General features: G+C 37.2%; 1 protein-coding gene across 1 annotated transcript in view; it reads right to left on the bottom strand.

Moving 5' to 3' along the window:
* LOC145770910 (fibronectin-like) overlaps positions 1-22,673 on the bottom strand; it is a 66,373-nt gene that overhangs the window by 24,751 nt on the left and 18,949 nt on the right. Inside the window, exons 8-17 of the mRNA XM_082582654.1 lie at positions 19,302-19,580; positions 18,730-19,011; positions 15,739-16,008; positions 12,573-12,845; positions 11,342-11,400; positions 10,389-10,599; positions 7,225-7,337; positions 6,588-6,768; positions 5,610-5,757; positions 4,448-4,572 (exon numbers count right to left, since the gene is read on the bottom strand). Coding sequence (XP_082438780.1) covers positions 4,448-4,572; positions 5,610-5,757; positions 6,588-6,768; positions 7,225-7,337; positions 10,389-10,599; positions 11,342-11,400; positions 12,573-12,845; positions 15,739-16,008; positions 18,730-19,011; positions 19,302-19,580 — 1,941 coding nt within the window. The remainder of the gene's footprint in view (positions 1-4,447; positions 4,573-5,609; positions 5,758-6,587; positions 6,769-7,224; positions 7,338-10,388; positions 10,600-11,341; positions 11,401-12,572; positions 12,846-15,738; positions 16,009-18,729; positions 19,012-19,301; positions 19,581-22,673) is intronic.

Below are 22,673 nucleotides of genomic sequence, written 5' to 3'. Positions count from 1 at the left end.
TGTGATACAGATATGATATGATACGGTACAGTAAAAAATATGGTACAGTGCCATGGCATATTGCAAGAAAAATACAGTTTAATAATTACTCTATATAGTCTGTTTGTAAACTCATGTACGTCTGTATTACGAATTATACTAACTGGTCTACATATATATACAAAATGTGCGACTTTGTATACTTGTGTTTAAAGTTCAGAGACTAAATTTGACAATCAATAACAGCTTTAGAAGACAGTAAATAAACTACATGTACAAATGTACATGATGTAAACTAATATACATAGTACATACATAGTTATTACCCTCTAAACCAGGGGTTCTCAACCGTGGCCTTCGGCCCCCCAAGGGGACCACAGAGCGTTCTCAGGGGAGCCACGATAAAAAGCTTCATTAATAAATTATAACATGTATTGATGAATTATAACAGAATTGTGACACAAAAAACACTCATGTAGGTGTTAGTATCGTAAAGCTAGCCAAAAGCATGTTTTTTCATCATATGTTCTATCTCACTGCATGTTGCATCATCTTTTGTGATTGTAACGTAACAATTAAGGATACGCTTGATTTACTAGCGTAGTCTATTACGAAAAAGAAAGCATTAAATCATTTAATCATTCGTTAACTGTTTTTATTGATTTCGTTTCATTGTTCTTTAAACAAATACATTTTTATTTTGCTCAAGGGGGCCATGGTCTTTTAGAGCCACAGTCTGGGGGGCCATGACTCAGAAAAGGTTGAGAACCACTGTCTAAACCCTTGACAGCCTGTTTCACCCTAAAAGGGTAATCATCAGAAAGTCCTCCTTTTAGGTTAAAACAGGCTGTCAAGGGTTTAGAGCAGTGGTTCCCAACCTTTTTGACCTTGCGGCACCCTATCGAAGAGATAAATAGTTTGCGGCATCCTGGCAAAACTGGGTCAATTTTATGAGATTTCTGTATTTCAAGTAACTGTATGAAATAGCACAGAATGAGTTGTGCAGTATAGCGCGCATAAATAAATGTATTTATTCAAAATTTAGTGTGAAATTTGGGCTTGACTTCTTGCACAAGTCCCTTAATATCTCGAGGCACATTCGACAAAGCCACCCACATTTCTTCCTCGACTATAAGCAGTCGTTCTCGTTTTTTTAGTTTTAATGTTCGTTTGTACGGAAAATCCACTAATTTGGAGACCCAATTGTAATCGCAAAGCAATTCACAAAATATATTCATATAAGTATAAAGCAGTGCTCCGCAACCGGTGTGCCGCGGGATAACTATCATCAGAACATACTTTTTGAAAAGAAAGGAGTTTTTATGTTTTAAAAATTCTCGCTTTACCACTGCAAGACAACTCAAACTCTAGCTAGACTTCCCACAGTGCATTTATGATTTTTTTGCCTCACATTGAAGTTTTCGCAATGGGAAGGCTGCCCTAGTTTTAAAAAAGGCTGGTTAACGTGGTAGTGCGTTTTTAGAAGTCAGGCTAGGTCATTTTGAATTGTCAGTTAGCAGTGTTTAATGAAAAATTTCGTAATATTGAAAGCACAGCTATTAAGTGTAGTAGCCAACGTTTTGTCAATGGCGAGTCCATAACAAACGAGTAGCCTAATTATTTTGCAAAGAACTTCCAGCCAGGAACGAACGACTGGCCAGGAAATTTTTAGAGTGACCAACGAGTTTTTCATAACCCATGGTATCCATTGGAATAACTGCATCAACGTTTGCACAGATGGTGCTTCAGCAATGGTGGGCGAAGGAAGAAGTTTAGCTGCATGGGTAAAACGTCAAAATCCAGCCATTCAACTTATGTATTGCTGCTTACACAGGGAAGCCTTGATGATCAAACATTTTACAAGGGAGCTGACAGAAACAATGAATGACTGTATCCAAATTGTTAACTTTATTAAAGCAAGAAACAAGCGCAAATATCTCATTAAAAAGATGATAGTTATTTTTTACATTTTGAAAATGTGTCGGCCGAATTGTGCCGCAAAATTTTAAACAGTTTTTAAGTGTGCCGTGAGTAAATAAAGGTTGCGGAGCACTGGTATAAAGAATAAATCAATTATAACTTAGCCTTTTCTCGATTAGCTATGTAGGCTATCGTGTTTGTATGCGCAGGTATGGTATCCCCCATGCAAAAGTTTCTATTTTATAGTAGTTCGCAAACAATCGTGCAATTTTATAATCGTGCTGGGTCACACAATCCGATAATCCATCACTGCAATTTGACTTTGTGCGCCGTGAAACGCAAAATAAAATCATGAAACCTGGCAATAATGATGCGTTTCAAACGTTTTTATGGAAAAAACAGCAACGATTCAAAATCTCTTTCACGCTGTTATTCCTGGGCGAGAAAACAAAGGCTTATTGTGGATTAGAGTTAAAAAAAATAAATAAATTCCACACTTAACGGGTTAAAGTTAAAATATCTCGCGGCACCCTTGAGCATTGCAATTGGCACCCCGGTTGGGACATTGCCGAGCGTGGAGTGGCGTTGATCACGGAATACAACACATTACACACATGTGACGAAGAACAAAAACAGTATCTTTTGCGTGTCGTCGCCGATCACCGTCAGCGATATCCAGACTGCAGTAGAAAGACCCTCGCGCAATAATTCCTGTATGTAGTTTATTTGTTGTATTCTAAAGCTGTTAATGAATGTCCAATTTAGTCTCTGAATTTTAAACACAAGTATACAAAGTCGCAGCGGTGACGCGCTCGCTTTCCAATTATGCAATCCTGGTTTGACTCCCGGCTTATACTGGTTGTTGACAAACACCGCCCACGCCCACCTCTACCCAGGGTATAATATATTGGGTGGGCGTAGTTGCTGAAGTAAAGGCGGCCGAGAGAAAGGAACTGGCCACCCTACTCTCGTTAGTGCCGAAGGCTTAGTATAATGAGAACCTCATCCCTCGATACTTGTATTCAAGTATGGGACTCACCTTTACCTTATACAAAGTCGCACATTTCGTACATGTACACCAGTTAGTATAATTCGTAATACAGACACATGAGTTTATAAACAGACCATAGAGTAATTATTAAACTGTATTTTTATTGCAATATACAATGGCACTGTACCGTATTTTTTACTGTACCGTATCATATCATATCCTCTCGAAACGTTAAAATGGGGGCAAACGACAAAACTTTGAACCCCGGTAGCAACCCCTAAATATCAACCAATCTTTATGAAAATTCACATATATCATTTTCTCATCAATGGTAACAATATTTTAGGGTGAGACATTAACATTTACAAAAAAAGTTTTTTTTGGACCACCCTATTTTACATGTGTTACAATTTTGTAACTAGCGGTCTTTCGGGGCGGTTGGCAAAGTACAAAATGATACACGTACATGATCCATCAAACTTTGACCTACAAAATACAAAACATGAATCATCTAAGCAAACTGTACATGGAGCTACTCTGTCATTCCGTGGAGCCTAAGTCAAGTAGTGAATTCTAAAGGCAAGCAAGGGTGAGCTCTCTTAGTAAAGTACATACCAGGATCTGTGATAATACACACGGGAGCGATTTGCTGAGTTAACTATAATTACAATCCTAAACGGAAAGCGTTAAAAATTACAAAAGAAAACAAATCAAACAGTCAGTTGTTCACATATTGTTGAACAGCTCTTACACTATCGCTTATTAGGTGAAACTCAAAGCCAAAGATGAAAGTGTTGAATGACGTTTAATCAAAACACACAAAGGAAACGCATTGATTTGAATATACTGTAAATTGAAAATAAAAAACAAAAATCTCATATACATACCAACAAGTAATGATGCAAATAATGAAGCATTTGGTTTCGCAAAGTACTCGATCTTCAAAGGGTGATATATATCCAGAGACATGACTTGCTTTGTCAATGTGCCATAGTACAAATATTTTCCTTAAGAGTTTCCAATGTAGACTTTTTCCAGTGCATTCCCTTCACGATAAACCTGCTTCTTCTGGTTACCGTGGCAACCAGACACGTCACAGCGGATGAGTGGTGACGCAGCAGTTGTTGGTGGGTGAGAGTGTTTTGTGTTGTGTCGTGAAAGTCACACACCAAAACCGTCAGCCATGCAAACTTCCATGCAACACCACACATTGAAACATACAACAAATGCAACATAAAACACACCACAAACCATACCGGTGCTCACAAATCCAATAGTTTGAAGTTACAATAAGCTGATACCCACATAACCGGTAAGGTAATCTTCGATATGCTAGTTATTTCAATAAACGGCAGAGAAAACAATTTTTCTTAGGGATAAATAAAAGGAATAACATAAGTCTTCAAGGAAAAAGTACTGCATTAAAGCCATTACAGCCTACACACAATGCGAACTAGACAACTTGTGTTAAACATACAAGGGTATACTAAAGATATAACAAAGCAACCCTGTGTCAAGAAGTACAATATACAAAGTATTGCATGTCAAGCTTCTTACTGGTCGGGAAACTGCCGTCTTCAGCCGAACTGTTAGTATTCCCACTACTGATGATGGAGACAGTGTACAAAGTACCAGGCTTTAGTCCAGTTATGTTGTAACTTGTCATGTCTTTCGGTATTATTCTACAAAGGCAAAGCATAAAAGCATAACCGACTTCAATTAACATAAAAATGTCGTGGAGCCGAAGCTTAGCTTTCAGTTAGATTAGAAATCATATTTCTCCAATTTCTCGGTCACATCATCAGAAAAGAAGAATTCGAAAATCTTTGTCTAAACGGCCGCCTTCTCGGGAGACGTGCTCGTGGCAGGCAACGAACAACATTTATATATATCTAATTTTCAACGAAATACATCAATCAGCCAACCAAGAACACTTTGGGACACTGCACGACAAAGGGAACATTGAAAGAATTTACGAACTGAGCATCTAGTTCATCAAAGGCCACATCGGCTATGATACTGTGGTAGTAGTAGTAGATTAAAAATGAAAAGAAACAAGACCACAAGCTTTACATGATGCTTTTCGACTCTTGAAAAGTCAGGTAATCATTGCACAAGCAGCTAACATACATTGATGGGTAATATGGCATCCGTATAACGACTTTCACAGATGCGAGGCTCATGCAAGTTGGGGAGCTTTTGCCTTTGTAGCAACAGTTGACAGGTAAATTAAAAGTGAATGTTACCTAGACACAGCTGTGTAGCATTACGATGGAGATTGGGAATACGAACAATTTCATATCAAAACGAATCAGTTTGGGCTGGTTGTAACCAAAAAGAGAGAAAATTAATTGTAATCAACAAGAGTTAGATGAAAATTGATTGATTGAATCTTTATCTTCGGACTGGGAAAGCTTCTTGCAGAGGCTTTGAATCACTGACGCAGGCCCGATCACCGAGATTGACAGGGTGAAGTTTCCGATTGTTGAAGTCTTGTTGCCGGGGAACTATTCCATCTATTAGATACTGCTGAATGGAGAGCAGTCCTTAACGTGCGTTGCTCAAGCGCACACTCCGAGAGTCGAATCAGTGCCGCTTGATCTTGAAGCTTCTTCGTTCCAGAAGTCACGCCGTTAACCAACTAAGCTATCGTGGCGGTTAATTGTCAATGGCGGCTAATTGTCAATCAACCATCAATAACAAAAAGCAGGTAACTTACGTTTCAGTTGATGGGCTTGAACTGCCTTGTACTGAGTGAAACAATACGTATTCGTCGAATTCCACATTTCCACTTGGTGCTCTCCATTGCACTTTGATGCTGGTAGTAGTTTGGCTTATCACACGTAAATCGTTTGGGCTAAAAGTATCTAAGAAATATAAGGTTTGCTGAGCATTCGCAAAGGCACTGGAACATGTTGAAGCAGTTTGCTAAGAAGTTGTGTTTGCGTTTAAGGTTCGAATTTTCAGCCACACTTCACTTGCTCCACCCAGAAAATCAAGACCTTAGATTTAGAAACTGTTTGGAGGTCATAAGGCATCACACATTAAAATCACATGGTAGTCGGTATGCCGCTCAGCAACAGACACAGCGTTGTGAGACTAGTAGCCCCCATCGGTAAATGTCAGCACCAAAGCGGCTGAGACAGCAGTTAAGCATTATTCAGAAAGTACTTCGAAGGTATTTATTTGTATCCAGAGTTACACAAACACATGGTAGTTCACGATTTAGATTAATTAGACGGAAAAGAAAGAAAGCCAATCTCCGCGTCCTCCTTCAAAGAAGGTCTGATTCAAAAGGTATAGAGATTTTAAGAGCAAAAATGATTGGAGCGCCTAGTTAATGTAATAAAAAAATAAACAGCCCAAAATGTAGATGCTGATTGCTGAACTCATGTTTAGAAAACAATTCGAAAACAACTATTTTTATCTTCAGTGCTATATTCAACAGCATAGTTTTTGAAATATTTGCCAAACATGAGTTTCGTATCTAAATTTTGGACTCTTTATTTTTTGAATATAGAGATTTTAAATGTAAAACACCGGACTTGATCTCCTCGTCGTAAGGTGGTGAACAAGATGGATGTTTAGTGCTTCGCAATTAAAACCTCGAAAGTTTATACATACGCCATGGCAATAATAATAATTAATATTGTGACTTGGTTATTATGCAGTTATGTACGTTAATTGAAACGCATACCAGTCGGTTGCTCAATGGTATCAGGATCACTGAAGACGTTGTTGCTGACAGAGAATACTTCAATTTTGTAGTTCAGACCAGAAACCAAACCAGTTATATTGAATGTGGATTGAATTGTGGAATCAAGTTTTTTCTCAACGGCCTCTATTGTAGCATTGTCGGGAACGCTATATCTGACAACCTATACAAACATTTATCCGTTAGATAGTCCGACTTCTGATTTTCATGAACAGTTTATTGTTTTATACCAGTACTGGTCAATAAACAATTGATCAACGCATGGAATGAAATATAACTCTAACATAAAACAAATCGATTTTTTGTTGTATCCAGGCTTACACCAGGTGCTACATGATTTAAATTAAATGGACGGGAACAAAGGAGATAACTCTTTGTGTGCATCTTTAAGCATGCTTTTAAGTGTCCTGATAAAAACACAGCCACCTGCTCTTGAGCAGTGTCGAACCGGCGTCCTTTAAAACGTGGGATGAGGGCTCTCACCACTCAGCTGTGTTGCAGTAAAACTCGAATGAAAAACATTAACGAGGACAGAATGAAACACAACTCGATGTGCAAGACAATTTTTTTTATTGCCAAACTTTCTCATGATATTTTATGACTAGTAACGTTTTCAAACCTGTCTATCAAATATTGGATCTTCCGTAGTCTGGCTGACTGGAAGCGTCCATGTTATTGAGATGCTCTCCTCTGTCTGGCTGTCTGAGGTCAGGTTTGTGATTGAGGATGGGGCTGAAAATAATCATGTTCACTAATAAACGAAGCACAGTTTTGATAAGATTTCAATATGACAAATCGCAGATGTCATAAATCCAATGAACTGTTAAACATTAACGAAACTATCAATCCATCTGTTGAAAGATCAGCCTAATGCAAGCGTACGTGGGGAACCCTTGTGCTAGACATGTGATGGCAGCCCTTGTATCCGATGCAATTTGGCCTCAAATACCAAATGCTTGATCACAGCAACGACCATCCAACCTTTCTAATGACGCGCAAAAACATGTTCGGACTTGCAGGCGCGTGCGGCATGAAAGTCCCCTGGTGGACTATTGGTTAGTGTTAGAGCGTTTGATTTGCAGTACTGAGACAGCTTAAGCAGGCTACGATAACACTTTCATAAATAAACTTAAATAATTTGATATAATTCGGCACAGAATGAATAAAATGATGAGTTGAAAATACAAATTTGTTCATCATCATTTTTGAAAAGAGGCAGCTGACGCTCAGGTTTGAGACACCACAATCAAGACGGCCTCACGTGCTGCAAATTTTAGATTTATATTGAGTTTAAATGCGTTTGATGCCTGTCGTTATAAAAAGCGAATTGACATAAAAAAAAATGGGCATAGCATAAATTCACTCATCTGCGTGAAAAAAGATAAAAATAATCAAAAGATTATTTATTCGACTGTCGGAGATTTAAGCTAAGCTTCCTTTTGTGTTGGCACTTTTGGGTTCAGTCGAACAAAGACACAAACCGCATGATAAACACATGCCTCAGTGCCAAATTTGAAAGAAGTCTCTTGAAGAATTTGGAAGATTGGCCAGGACTTCTCGGTTTACTGCGCAAAATCAGTCAGGTGTGACCATACCACAGGCATAAGGTACTGTGGAATAGTGTCTGTAGGTACTACTTATTTAAGCCGCTCAACCATATTCTGAAACCAAGGGCATATCATTCCACTGCGGTATTTTTGTCTGGTGATGGTAAAAACAGTCTTTCATTTGATCCTTGTGTTTTGTAATAATTGATTTTCGTAGATTTTTACGTTTTATGTTTTTTTTTCTTACGGTTTGTAGCATTTCACGTCTCATTCAAACAACAACAATATCAAAAAAAGTTAAAATTCACTAACAGGATAGTATGACTCAGTGATGAAGTTTTAAATGCAGATTTGCTTTAGGTAAAAACATGTAGGTAGAAGGAAAAAAACAGAAGAAAAAACAGAAGTAAAATATTTGTTTGGTAATCCAAAAGTCGCTTTTATTTATGAAAACCGGTGATGAACAAACCACCATATCCAAAAATATTGCTCATGTTCAAAATAACCCCAATTGAAGTACCGTTCAGAAGAATGACTTCAGCATATGTGAAAAAATGAAGAAATTTACTCCAAGTTAGCAATTGCTGTGTTAGAGGGACATGGGTCAACTGTGCGCAAACGCTAGCAATGCACGCGTGCATATAAAGATAACAGGCAGAACTTTGAAATATTGTAGGATAATTTAGAAAAAAACATACCCTGCAGTAACCTAACAAAAAAAGTTAAAACATTAAATAAACTGCAGTTTTTATGATGCCCCTATTGGCTATGGTGACTGACCATATACCTTTTTCCAAGCTTCTACAATCTTAAATACTAAAATCAGTGTATTAAACAGTGTGAAAACTAGTAAGCCAACCCAAACTCCAAGCTGTGAGAAGTTCGCCTAAGTGAAAATGTAAACTACGCTAAGATTGTTCGAAGCCAATATATTTTGAAAATAAAATTTTGCTTGTTTTTGATTCCAATCTCCCCGTCTTGTTCCAATTTGTTTCAAATGAAGTTTCTGAGTGAAAACTTCGTTGCTAACTTTAACTGAACAACGTTTTAAAGTGCTAGCGAATGAATGGCACGTCACTGATATATTCCATTATGAGGTAAATTAATTCACAAAAATGCAGTTGTCAATGGTGAGGTTTGTGTTGTGTGTACGTTGTGTGTACTGTATGTGTGTATGTATACGTGTTTATGTATGTGTGTTGTGCATGGTGCGTAAAGATCACTTTATGGGTATAAAATGTAAGTGCAGCAAAGAATACTTAGTCCAGGGCAGTGTTTCTCAACCCCGAGTCCGAGTCATTATACCATTGACTATTTGACCAAGTGCTCTTTGCTGTACGTATTTGATATGGACGGCATTACGGACGGTGGCTACTCCACGATTTTTCCTGCTGCTCTAGACTGAACAAACAGAGCTTCACGCTTGTTAGTCACACCGAGCATGAAATGAAAGTTATTATCCATTTGTTGTCTTTCGGCTGATTTGTTTTTGATAAAGGGGAAAATGTTTCAACCAACAATGAAGATCGAAATGGGGTGGGCAGACTTATCGTATCTCATCAGCATTCAGCAGGTAACCGATGTTACGTCTGACCAACTTGAACAACTGTTTCAAAATACCATTCTCAACTAGGCGGCCAATAGAAAAATAACAAACTTTTTTTGCTGGAAGCAGACAATAACAAAGAATTACGTTGTTGTCATTACACACCTTTTGCTAAACACCAAGGACTAGCAACAATGCAAAAAAAATATGATGGAATTTCCGGAATAACTACCCAGGAAGCAAATCAACCGTTTTTTACTTAAAAGGTTAAATTTGCTGGCTGGGTAACAAGACCGTAAACTTCAAATTTTTAGACACTAAATATATATTACTTTGTAAGGTCATTTAAAACAGGTGTTGTGTTAAACCCTCTGTGACAATCCATATTTCTACCGAGAAGCTACTATACTCTCGAAAGTCCTAACGAAAAGGAGCATGCGGAGGCTCAGTTTCATCTTAGCACAACTGCATTGTTGTCAGGCGAGAAAAACTAAAAACGTAACGATTGAAATCGACCATTAATTGCTGAGAAATTTTATCCATTCTAAGGAAAAATTAACGGAAATAATCCACCGCTCCGTTTCTCAAGTTATTAACAAACACAAATCCAAAACAAGTTCAAAAACACAACGCTTTCAAAAAAACCTCAGTAATTTCACTAATACGATAAACTTACAACACACTACATACCCATAGTAATTGAAGATGCATCCGATGCTTCACCATCGCCACCTTGACCGGTAGCAAACAAAGTGACAACGTATGTTTGACCTGGGGTGAGATCAGATGCAGTGATGGGGGGAATTGGACTTGATCTCTTCACTTGACTGAGTCCACTTGCAAACACGGCTGTGTATGTTACTCCAACGGTGTTTGCCAATAAATTGAAGTTGACTACAGCCTAAATGAGAAAAAACAAAGTGACGTCATATGTTTGACCTAGAGTGAGACCAGATACAGTGATGGGGGAATTTGTACCAGAACCGCTTAGTACATTCATTCCGTTTGCGAACATAGCTGTGTAACTAAGTTAATCCGTCGTCGTTTTCCAGTTTATCGAATGCAACTGTCGCCTGCGTGAACGTAACTTGTTGTAACACAATAATAAATTATACTTAGTTTAGATGGTTTCCAATGCAAGAGATGTCACTCGGTCGTTTGCAATGAGCAACGCTGCTAGTTCCACTTCGCATCGAGGACTATTGTTTTCATCATTCTGATGATGTACTTTCGGCACTTTGACAACTTTCATTTATTATTTAGACAACATTTCAATTTTCAACTTTTTCCAATCAATATCAAATACGAGTACGATACTTTACAATGATCAACAAACGACAAACAGACAAAGTTATTGTCAACGGATTCAAAATGCCAGCATTTTCTGAAGATTGAATAAAATAAACAAGATTCAGAGCATAAGTACTCGACTTGTAAACCAGTAGAAGACCATATTTTTTCTAATCAATAGCCTTTGTTATGTGCAACTAAAAACAACCACAACGACTGTTTCAACTACGTGAAAAAATATAGCATAAGCTACTTTAGATTGTAGCTTTCATGGACTGCTACTGACTATAGAGTGGCCTACAAAGAAATAGTAGATGAGCTATTTTACACTGGAAGTTGAAGCCAGCACGCACCTGTGATGTCCTGTCTGTTGCGTTTCTTTTAACACTAGTGATGGCTGGTTTCGCAGGCTCTGAAACGTTTCATAGAATTGTGACATTGATTCTACATTTTACATTAATATAATTCATAACTTACAAAGGTCAGGATATAAAATATACGGTCGTCGTACTACTCGGCATGCAACAACTCAGCAAGTGCTTCAAATCAGCAAGTTCATTTCAGCCACTGCCAAGTCAGCAAATAAGATGTAGGTGTTCACGTCGAACTTGCTTGGTCATCGCTTGTCAAACTCATTTGCTGACTTGTGACATTCCAAGTTTCGGCTTGCTCAGTTGTTACTTGCTCAGTTCACAACTGCTGGCATGTAAGAGACTCGAATAAACTACGAAGCAAAATCGACAAATCAACATTGATTTGCACAGCAAATAATGTTCAGAGCGGCATCAGTATTTGCTCTCTTGTTGAAATTGCCATGTCATGAGCACTATACTTCGTTTTAAGTTTTATGCTGGTTTTTCCACGATGCACTTGTGCCGCCACTACTACGGATAGTTTTTCCACTGAAGAAATCTTCATACTCTTCAATGTGGCTTCAGTTGCAAAACTTAAATTCCACATCAACATGTCGCACCACACCAGCAGTACCTGGGTTTGGCAATTTGGTTTGGAAAATCAAGTATTTTATCATCACATCAGCAAGAAAAACGCCCATCAATGTAAGCTAAACAGGATATCTTTGCGAACAGATCATTGAGCATGAAGCATTGAAGCTGATCGCTATTTGTGAACAATCCTATTTCAATCAAGACTACTAAAGCATGGAAAGTGGAAACCTTTCCTTCAAAACGGTAAAAATGTCAAAACGAAGTACCTATGCAGTATTATTATATACCGTACTTAACAAAAAATACAAGAAGGTATGAACATAAAGAATAAATCTCTCAGTCATCTTCTCAGTTGCAAACTTTCCTTGTTGAAAACCTGACAGGCGACTCGCGAACAATGTAGACAGGAATACATCTATCAATTCTATAGCCAAGCACACAGAACTTGAAGACAGCGAACACATGTCCTCTGTGGAGCAAGCAATCACTCATGCAGCTAGAAAGACTTCGCTCTGCTACAGATGAATGCGACATAGCTGACATCTAACACAAACCCACAACAACATAATGCAAAGTGCACTAAATCTAAATCAACCGTTCTCAAACATAACGCCATAACATAACTGGACAAACTTACCTGTATAAAAAGGCGCGTCATCAGACGGTTCGCTAGTCCCACCAGAATTCACTGCTGATACTGTGAAACTATATTCTGTGTTGGAAACAAGATCACCGACGACTGTTGTATCTCCTGAAAGCCCAGATTGGTTATAAGTTCCATCAGAAGAAGGTGGGCTCCATGTGACCGTGTAAGTAATCCCACCAAGTCCACCACTAATCTTATTCCATTGCAGAGATATCGAAGAAGCAGTGTTGGAGGTACTTGTTGGAGCCGATAGCTTTTCAGGAACTACAAATAAGTAACAAAAACAACTTTATAACAATAAACTAGGGAGGCTATTATGAACGAATCGGAAGCTTCCTTGTGTCTGATGCAATTCTATGAACAGAAATATAAAATAGAAGAACATGCCACACCAACTTGAAACTTTCGACTGGAAATATTAGAATAAAAGAAGATTTCCTCTTCAAGGAGCTGTAAAAACCATACAACCTCATTGAAGAAGAAAGTGTTATTTTGACAGATAGACGAAACATGTATAATGCGGGTACACAACCGAATGTCGTGAACCCTGTGCTGCAAGACTCGAAACTTGGTGATTTCATGGTCTGTTGTTGAGGCTGGGTTGGTCAGATGTGTCGCTTGCAGTGCTTCAGACTTCAAACATTACAAATCGACAAAATTAAGTTGTAACAATTCTGTAAAAACTGCTCATGTCCGTGGGCAATGGTGTAGCTACACTGTATGTAGGACGTAGGCGTATACTCGTACACTACACTGTAGCCTATTTACGCCTCTCCATGTAACGCATATCTGCGATGAATACAGCTCTATATAAAAGCACACATCAATCATCATTGTAATTAAATTAAAGCGTAAAGTTAATAAGTTAAGCGTTAAGTTATAATAAGTTATAAGTTAATTTAGTTAAAGTTAATTAAGTAAAGTTAAGCGATAAGTAATTAAGTTAATTAAAGCGTAAATTTATGAAATAATCGAAAGTTTTCTGTGTGTCTAATGCAAAATCTATGAACAAAAACACAGTTAATAAAAAAACACGCCACACCAACTTGAAACTTTCGACTGGAAACATTAGAATAAAAAACATTTCTTCTTCAAGGTGCTGGATCAGTAATAACCATATCACCTTATTGAAGTGTTATTTTACTTACAGACGACACACCCAGAATCCAGATACATGCATATTATTATGACTCACAATGTCTTTTTATTACACCTTAGTCAGGGATTCATAGAAATAGGGGATCACCAACTCGGCTGCGATATCCTACAAGTGGAGATGAATGTGTTGCCAAATATGTTTCAAATTTTCAGAAAAAATATTGTTTTGGCATTTTTAAAGTAGTGGTCGTCCAAAACTTGCCCGTAAACAACTATTCTAAAGCAATTTTATTATTCACTTATCAAACCTATCATTTTTTTTAAATTTCGCCTCTGCTGCGCTTAAAATATGTTATATACCTGAAAAATATTTATTAGCTTCAACACTTAAAACATGAAGCTTGATATTCCTGAGATGCATTTTAAGTTTTTGTTTTTTTTGTTCTCAAAGACTAGTAATATACTTTTTAAACCTGTAGGATTTATTCAATTTAAGTTTTGTAGATAAATCTATATTCTTATTACAAAGTAACACAACTAAGATTGCTTTAATTCAATCTTGTGCAACTTATTGATGTGTTATTTTACTTACAGACGACACACCCAGATACATGCATATTGTTATGACTTACAATGTCTTTGTATTACACCTTAGTCAGGAATTCATAATAGTAGGGGATCACCAACTCGGCTGCGATATCCTACAAGTGGAGATGAATGTGTTGCCAGATATTTTTCAAATTTTCAGAAAAACAATTATTTTGGCATTTTTAAAGTAGTGGTCGTCCAAAACTTGCTCGTAAACAACTGTTCTAAAGCTAATGCAAAGCAGTTTTATTATTCACTCATCAAACTATCATAATTTTTTTTCAAATTAGGCTCTGCTGCGCATAAAACATATTACCTGAAAAATAATTATTAGCTGCAACACTTAAAACATGAAGCTTTATATTCCTGAGGTGCATTTTAAGTTGTTTTTTTTTCTCAAAGACTTAGTAATATATTTTTTAAACCTGTAAGATTTATTCAATTTAAGTTTTGTACAGAAATTCACATTCTTATTGCAAAGTAACACAACTAAAAATTGCTTTAATTCAATCTTATGCAACTTTAAACTTCAGGTTAGTTTTAAACGGACATGCGTTGGGCGACCACCACTTTAAAACTGACACCAAATATTTCTTCTAAAAATTAAAAAAATATCTGGCAGCACTTTTGCCTCCACTTGTCAGATATAGCAGACGAGTTGGTCATTTCGTTATTCTATGAATCCCTGACCTTAGTTACAACTATGCTACCACCAGTACAAGCCTACCAACTAAGTATCAGCACGTGAGGCTGTATAGGAAATTGTTGTCCAAAAACAAACATTATAAACATATTAATTTTATTATTGTAGTGTACTACAGGACAAAGTTTGAGATAACTCTTCTTGTAATCTTCTTGTTGTTCATGTGCCACGCCTGTTTCATATCTATGTGGTAACAGAATACTAATGTTTTGGTGCTGCTACAGTACAAGGTCTCCCGCCATTGTACCACTTGACCTGCCCACATACAAGGCTGACCTAGTGACCTACCCATATGAAAGAAACCATGAAAGTTTAGGTAAGTGACTGATAATGTGTTTGAGTTAGAGGTTGATAACATGTTCATTTAAACTGTTTAAGTCACCAGGAATGAATAATGCCGGTACACGACCTAATGCTTCGATCCCTGCGCCGCAAGACACGAATGACACAAAACTTGGGGATTTCATGGTCTGTTGTTGAGGCTGTGTTAGTCAATGGTCATAGGTGTAGCTTGCAGTGCTTTAAACTTCAAACATTACAAACTTACAAAATGAAGTTATAACAGTTCAGAAAACAGTGCATGTGCAATGGTGTAGCCTATTCACGCTTCTCCATGTAATGCATATCTGCGATGAATACAGCTCTGCACAAAAACGCATATTATCATTTTATTATTATAATCAAACATTCAGTGCAAATTTTAAGAATTTATTGGATAAAAACTCAATACAACCATGTGCTTATACCAGCAAGTAAAATATACGGCACCTGTGTATCTAGTGACAGAAGCAGATTCGCCAACTCCACCCCGGTACAATGCAGCGACGGTTATTGTATATTGAAGGTTGGAAGTAAGGCCCGTAATTTGTGTTGAAGCTGTCGAAACATTGATGCTTCCGCCGTTATGAGCTGAAGCCCATGAGACCCTGTAGCCAGCTACTGTTACAGCATTACCACCGATTGGTGGTGCGGTCCAACTTACATCAATAGTTGATGATGTGGAGGCATCTGCTTTAAGATCAGGAGGCATCGCAACCTCTGAAAAAATATGGCACACAATTGTAAAATTTGACACATCTTCCAACTACGATAAAAATCGTTGACACGGACTCCGCAAATGTGTTGCTGCTGAAACGAGATGTTTATTAAATATTTTAAGCCACAAAACAAGCCAATAATGAATCATTGTCACTACCGTATTGTTAATTGGACATAAACTATTAACTCATTTCTACCGAGGAAGAGAAACGGAAGGGAGTAGATGACAAAATAGGGCACAGAAAGTACAGATAAGTAAAATGCAACAACACATCGAAGGTTAAAGGAGGGGTGACATAGAATGACGATAAAGAACAAGTTAAAATTCTTGGCTATCATTGAACGGCTGTAGGTGGCAAAGAGAACATTTCACAAAGGGAATGTATGTCTGCGTTATGTTGACAAACATGCCTGAACTTTCAAAGCAATATCAATACACTTAAGTGAAATAATCAACTTTCACAAACGATCGGAATGACAGCCGAGTATTAAATTTGCTAAGGGAAGAAATGTTGAGCGAATGTTAGTCCAGATGTACGATCCTTGTCTTTGAACCGCTGCCAGCCATGCACAAGCATGCCGACATCCTAACGACCATCTTCATTTACTTTCACTACAATCTTCAATTCTTGTTCATTACATCGCATCACATTGCTGATTTGATAAATAATACAGGGATCCCAGTCAAGATTTTCTTATTTTTTTTATGATTTTATGCCAAAAAAGTCAAAAATTTTATGATTTTTTATGATTTGTTTTGGTTATTTTATGATTTTTTTATGATTTTTCATCAAAATTTTATGCTTTTTTTATGATTTTCGATTCTTGCTTTAGCTGATGTCAATTCTTGCTTTAGCTGATGTCAATTCTTGCTTTAGCTGCTTGAAGAACTTTCCGATCCAACGCTTTGTTTGACAATGCCTCCTGAAGCATTGCTGCCCATTTCCAATAATTTCATCAGCAGCTTTAATGCTTCAGTTTTTTTAATTTCATCTTCAATTTTTTCGATTCCCTTTTGTTTTTCTGCCATAATGTTGGCTTCAACACTAGCCTGAGCACTTTCTTTCTCTTTTCTCAATTTTTCTTCCAGAGCTCTTTCCTGCTCAAGGTCAGCCATATACTTTGCACGAGCACCCTTCACTTCTGAAACTAGTGTTTTGTTAATGGGAAAGTTTACCTCATCATCATACCGATTTAGTTCATCATTCACCATTCTCAGTGCAACAATTATGATTTCTTTAAGAGAACTTCTATGTGAATCAATCAAATGTTTATGGAGGAGAAAATGGAGAAACCTCTTTCAGAACTGGCATTACCGTGACTTAATGTTAGAAAACATTTTGCCCGACTAAATAGTTGCGGATATTTTTTTATCCCAGCATCATCTAACAAGCCTCCAATTTTTATCCAATAACAGTCAATTCTCTTGTAGGAAGACACTTTTGGTAGGGATGTTGTTGTTATACCACATTTGATTAGTGCTTGAGTCCAGTAAGAAGATTGGGAATTGGTGTATACTTTCAAGATCAGTCTTTTTGTAAAACTCATCTAGAATATCCTCAGATTGATACCGTAACCACTCCAGTCTTGCCTCATCATAAAGCTCTTCTCTTGAAACAATGAAACAGATACATCAATTGCAACAGCATTTGCATGGCACTTTTCAAAGCAATTGGAGACTGTCCAAGTTAGATTGACGATAGAAGTTGTAGCTCCAACATCATTTCTTTTTTCTGGGTGCAAAAATTGTGCCTGCTTAAGAACAAATGAATGTAATGGCAAATGATGTAAAGGGTAACTTGTAGCAACCACAAAAAAGTTTAGACAGTCAGATTTAAATTTCTTTTTGTCAGCTTCAGATAGGACTGCAATATCACTGACTAAAATTTTTGCTCGTGTTTCAGCATCAATCAAGTTCAACGGCTTCTGAAGTTCTTTGTTTGTGACATCAAGCATAAGATTTTCTGACTCTGTGGATGATATGTTCTTTTTTTGATAAATTTACTAAGCAAAGCCGTGATCAGATAGCACATTGCTGAGTAAAGAATGTGAATCAGTGGCTCTTTACATTGGGACACGACTAAAAACCGTTCAAAGTCACCAGAAGCAAATGATACAAATGAAATATAAGCATCCATCAAAGGATCCTTTAATGCTTCTGAAATCATTTTGTATCTCTGGGTGGATGCGATGTTTGACTTGAATTTTTTTTTGATTAGGCAAAACCTGCAAGAAGTAATGTCACTTGAGTTTCGAGACCTGAGTAACACATTGCTTGCAAATGCCTCTACGCTTTTTCCCAAAACAGTGGTGTCAAATTATCCTTTCACAATTCTTCTACAATAACTGCATGTCTTGAAATCTTGTCAGTGTCTACTTGTCTATGTCTAATGACGTTTAAAACTAAACATGCAGTAAAAGTAAATAGCTACGCTCCTTTTCTAATTCCAGCTGGACTTGATTATGCAACCACATGTTATCCTAAATCAGTGCATTCCACAGACGGCGTCACAATCGTTACACAAATAATTATGCTGTTATCATGGTTGGAACTTACACATTACACTATATCAAATTTTTTGATTTTTACATGCTCAGTTCTCCATCACAACTAAATTTTATGATTTTTTATGATTTTTCCAAATCAAGCAAAATTTTATGATTTTTTATGATTTATGCCGAGTGGGACCCCGAATTAATATGATCTTGCAAATATCTCACCTGTGGTTCCATTAAGTGGATCCGATACTTCACCCTCTCCACCTGAATGTGTGGCGGCAACAGTTATTCTGTATTGTGTGTTAGAAGTGAGGCCGGTGATTTGCCCTGAAGCAGTCAAAGCACCAGCAAACATCTCGCTTCCACCGTTGTCAGGTGGTGTCCATGAAACTTTGTATCCGGTGATTGATCTACCACCACCATTGTTTGGTGATGCTGTCCAACTTACACTAATAGTTGTTGATGTGGTGTCACCCACATTCAGACCAGTAGGTTTCTCAATATCTACAAATAAATTCAATGTGAAAGTTGAAGAGATATAAAAGTCAATTTAAAGTCATCAAACTTTTCGCCATAACAACGATTCCTTATAAGGAAATATCGGATAGCCTAGCGAAAGTTATAACTCTCAAAGATAAGTCAATAAATGCATCAGCATCTAATTTTGTCTTGTCTGGAAATTTTTCGACTGAGTATGATTCTTGCACCATGTGGATCGCTTGCAAATAAGTTATTTGAAGTTCAAGTCATGGCACTAATAAATTGGTTATGAAAATATTACACAAATAGCTCACCTGTGATTCCATCAACTGCATCCGATACTTCACCCTTTTCATCATCCTGATATGTGGCAACCACAGTTATGCTGTACTGTGTGTTAGAAGTGAGGCCGGTGATTTGCCCTGAAGTAGTCGAAGCACCAAAAGTCTTGCTTCCATCGCTGTCAGGTGGTGTCCATGAAACGTTGTATCCTGTGATTTCTTTAGCACCACCACCACTTGGTGCTGTCCAATTTAAATCAATAGTTGTTGATGTGGTGTCACTCACATTCAGACCAGTAGGCTTCGCAATATCTGCAAAACAAATTCAACGTGAAAGTTGTAGTGATATAAAAAAACAATTCAATGGTCATTTGATTTTTTGTCATAACATCTATACCTTATATGGAAATATTGGATGGCCAAGTAAAAGTTGTACTTCTCAAAGACAAATTGGCAAATGTATGAAATTACTTATTGATATTAGAATTTGGTCGTTTTTCTGGTTAAACATGCAACACAAAAACCATGACAACCATTCGTAAGCAAGAATTGATAGTTAGATGATTGCAGAAGTCGATGGCGAAGACACAAGACTCAACAAATTCTACTGCGGCAACACGCATTTGATGCAACATAAGAAAGTTTGTTTCTAAAATTTGCTAAAATGCTGTTGAATAAGCCAAGCCAATCCAAGTCACATTTAACCACATTCAACAGATTTATAGCAATATCAAAAAATCAAAAGCAAAATTAATAAATCAGCATTGATTTGTATATCGAACAGTGTTCAGAGCGGCATCAGCATTTGCTCTCTTGTTGAAATTGCCATGTCTTGAGCACTATACTTTGTCGGGTCTGCTACTAATAGGTTAGTCCAATTTGGCTAGTTCCCTATTCGGCTACAGTCCGATTCGGCTACAGTTTTGAATTGTATTTTGTATTTTATTCCACAATATCGTTTCTTTTGCATTCCGACAAAGAAAAATAAATTGAAATGAAATTTAGCGCAAAATGTTTGAACTATTAAATTGAAATGTTTGCTCACATAAAATCGACAATTCGACATGTATCCTACGTCACCGTCTGTATGCAAACTTAGAATATATTAGAATCCTCAACTATTACAAAATTCCAAATCCAACGACGGACGACGCCTTCTGTTTATTTAGAGAATTTCGTATTTTATTCCACAATCTTGTTTCTTTTATAGTTGAAATTATCGAAGCTTTAGATGAGTGGGGTTTAGACCTAACTACTGAGATCTTAAATCATATTTATGGCACCGAAAACATCCTTAGTGATATGGTACGTTCCATATTCATAACTTTACCAAAGAAAACCGTAGCAACAGAATGCTCACTCCACAGAACAATTAGCCTTGTGAATCATCTAACAAAGATTTTACTCCGAATCATGATGATGAGATTGAGACCAAAACTAAAATTCCAGGTCATGTAACGCCGAAACCCAGGTTTATTCTAAACTGCCACTTAGGTTTTAACTTCATATTTTATGGCAAACGTTTTCGCTGCTAGACTTTATCTCATTAACTTCTATTGTTAATCATGAAAAATGTTGTTTTGATGTAAAACACTTATTTCGAACGAACCCAGACAACAAAAAATCAATGTAAAAATGATGGATTTTGCCGTCTGGGAAGGCACTCAAAGGTAAACACTGAATAAAATGCAAGAAGGCAAAAGAAACGATATTGTGGAATAAAATACAAAATTCTCTATAAACAGAAGAATCGGACATACATCTCTCTGTTATGATTTTTTATGTAAAAATTCAAACTGCGCTGTTGAAATTTCCGATTTTAGTTTTGGTTTGCATACAGACGGTGACGTAGCATACATGTCGATTTTATGTGAGCAAACATTTCAATTGAATAGTTCAAACATTTCGCGCTAAATTTCATTTCAATTTATTTTTCGTTGTCGGAATGCAAAAGAAACGATATTGTGGAATAAAATACAAAATACAATTCAAAACTGTAGCCGAATAGGGAACTAGCCGAATCGGACTAGCCAAATTGGACTAGCCGAATGGGACTAGCCGAATCGGACTAGCCGAAACGGGCCATTCCGTACTTTGTCTAACGTTTTGTGCTGGTTTTCCACGATGCACTTGTGCCGCCACTAGTACTACTAGAGGTAGTTTTTTTCCACTGAAGAAATCTTCATACTCTTCAATGTGGCTTTAGTTGCAAACCTTAAATTCCACAGTAACATGTCGCACCAAGCCAGCAGCACCTGGGTTTGGCGACTTGGTTTGGGAAATCAAGTATTTTATCATCCTATCAGTAAGAAAAACGCTCATCAATTTAAGTTGAACAATATATCATTGGGAACAGATCAGTGAGCATGAAGCTGATCGCTATCTGTGAACAATCCTATTTAAATCAAAAACACTAAAGCATGGAAACCTTTCCTTAAACGAAAAACGTCAAGACAGCAAAGTATCAATGTAGTGCATATTAAAACATACAAGATGGTATGAAAATACAGTATAAATCTCTCAGTCATCTTCTCAGTTGTAAGCTTTCCCAGCTGAAAACCTGGCAGGCGGTTAGCAAACAATGTAGACAGCAATACATCTAGACCAGTGGTTCCCAACCTGGGGTCCGTGTACAACATAAGAAAGTTTGTTTCTAAAATTTGCTAAAATGCTGTTGAATAAGCCAATCCAAGTCACATACCATATTCAACATATTTAAGCAATATCAAAAGATCAAAAGCAAAATCTATAAATCAACATTGATTTGTATATCAAACGATGTTCAGAGCGGCATCAGCATTTGCTCTGTTGTTGAAATTGCCATGTCTTGAGCACTATACCGGTACTTCGTCTAAGGTTTTGTGCTGGTTTTTCCACGATGCACTTGTGCCGCCACTCTTAAATTCCACATCAACATGTCGCACCAAGCCAGCAGCACTTGGGTTTAGCGACTTGGTTTGGGTTATCAAGTGTTTTATCATCACATCAGTAAGAAAAACGCTCATCAATGTAAATCGAACAAGATATCATTGGGAACAGATCATTGAGCACGAAGCTGATCGTTATTTGTGAACAATCTGACTTCAATCAAGAACACTAAAGGAAACCTTTCCTTAAACGTAAAAGGGTCAAGTAGACAACAACGAATCAACAATTCAACATATCATATCAAAACATACAAGATGGTATATAAACAAAGTATAAATCTCCCAGTCATCTTCTCAGTTGCAAACTTTCCCAGCTGAAAACCTGACAGGCGACTTGCAAACAATGTAGACAGGAATACAATAAACAGCTAGACAGGAATAGCAAACAAAGTAGACAGTAGACATCTACACTTTCTTCATCCAAGCAAATAGAATCTGAAGACAGTGCAGGCCTCGAAATTCGTTTTTGTTGACGGCG

Source organism: Aplidium turbinatum, chromosome 5, assembly GCF_918807975.1.
Source record: "Aplidium turbinatum chromosome 5, kaAplTurb1.1, whole genome shotgun sequence".
NCBI lineage: Eukaryota > Metazoa > Chordata > Ascidiacea > Aplousobranchia > Polyclinidae > Aplidium > Aplidium turbinatum.
The sequence above is the reverse complement of the archived record's forward strand: the minus strand, read 5'-3'. Positions and strand labels throughout refer to the sequence as shown.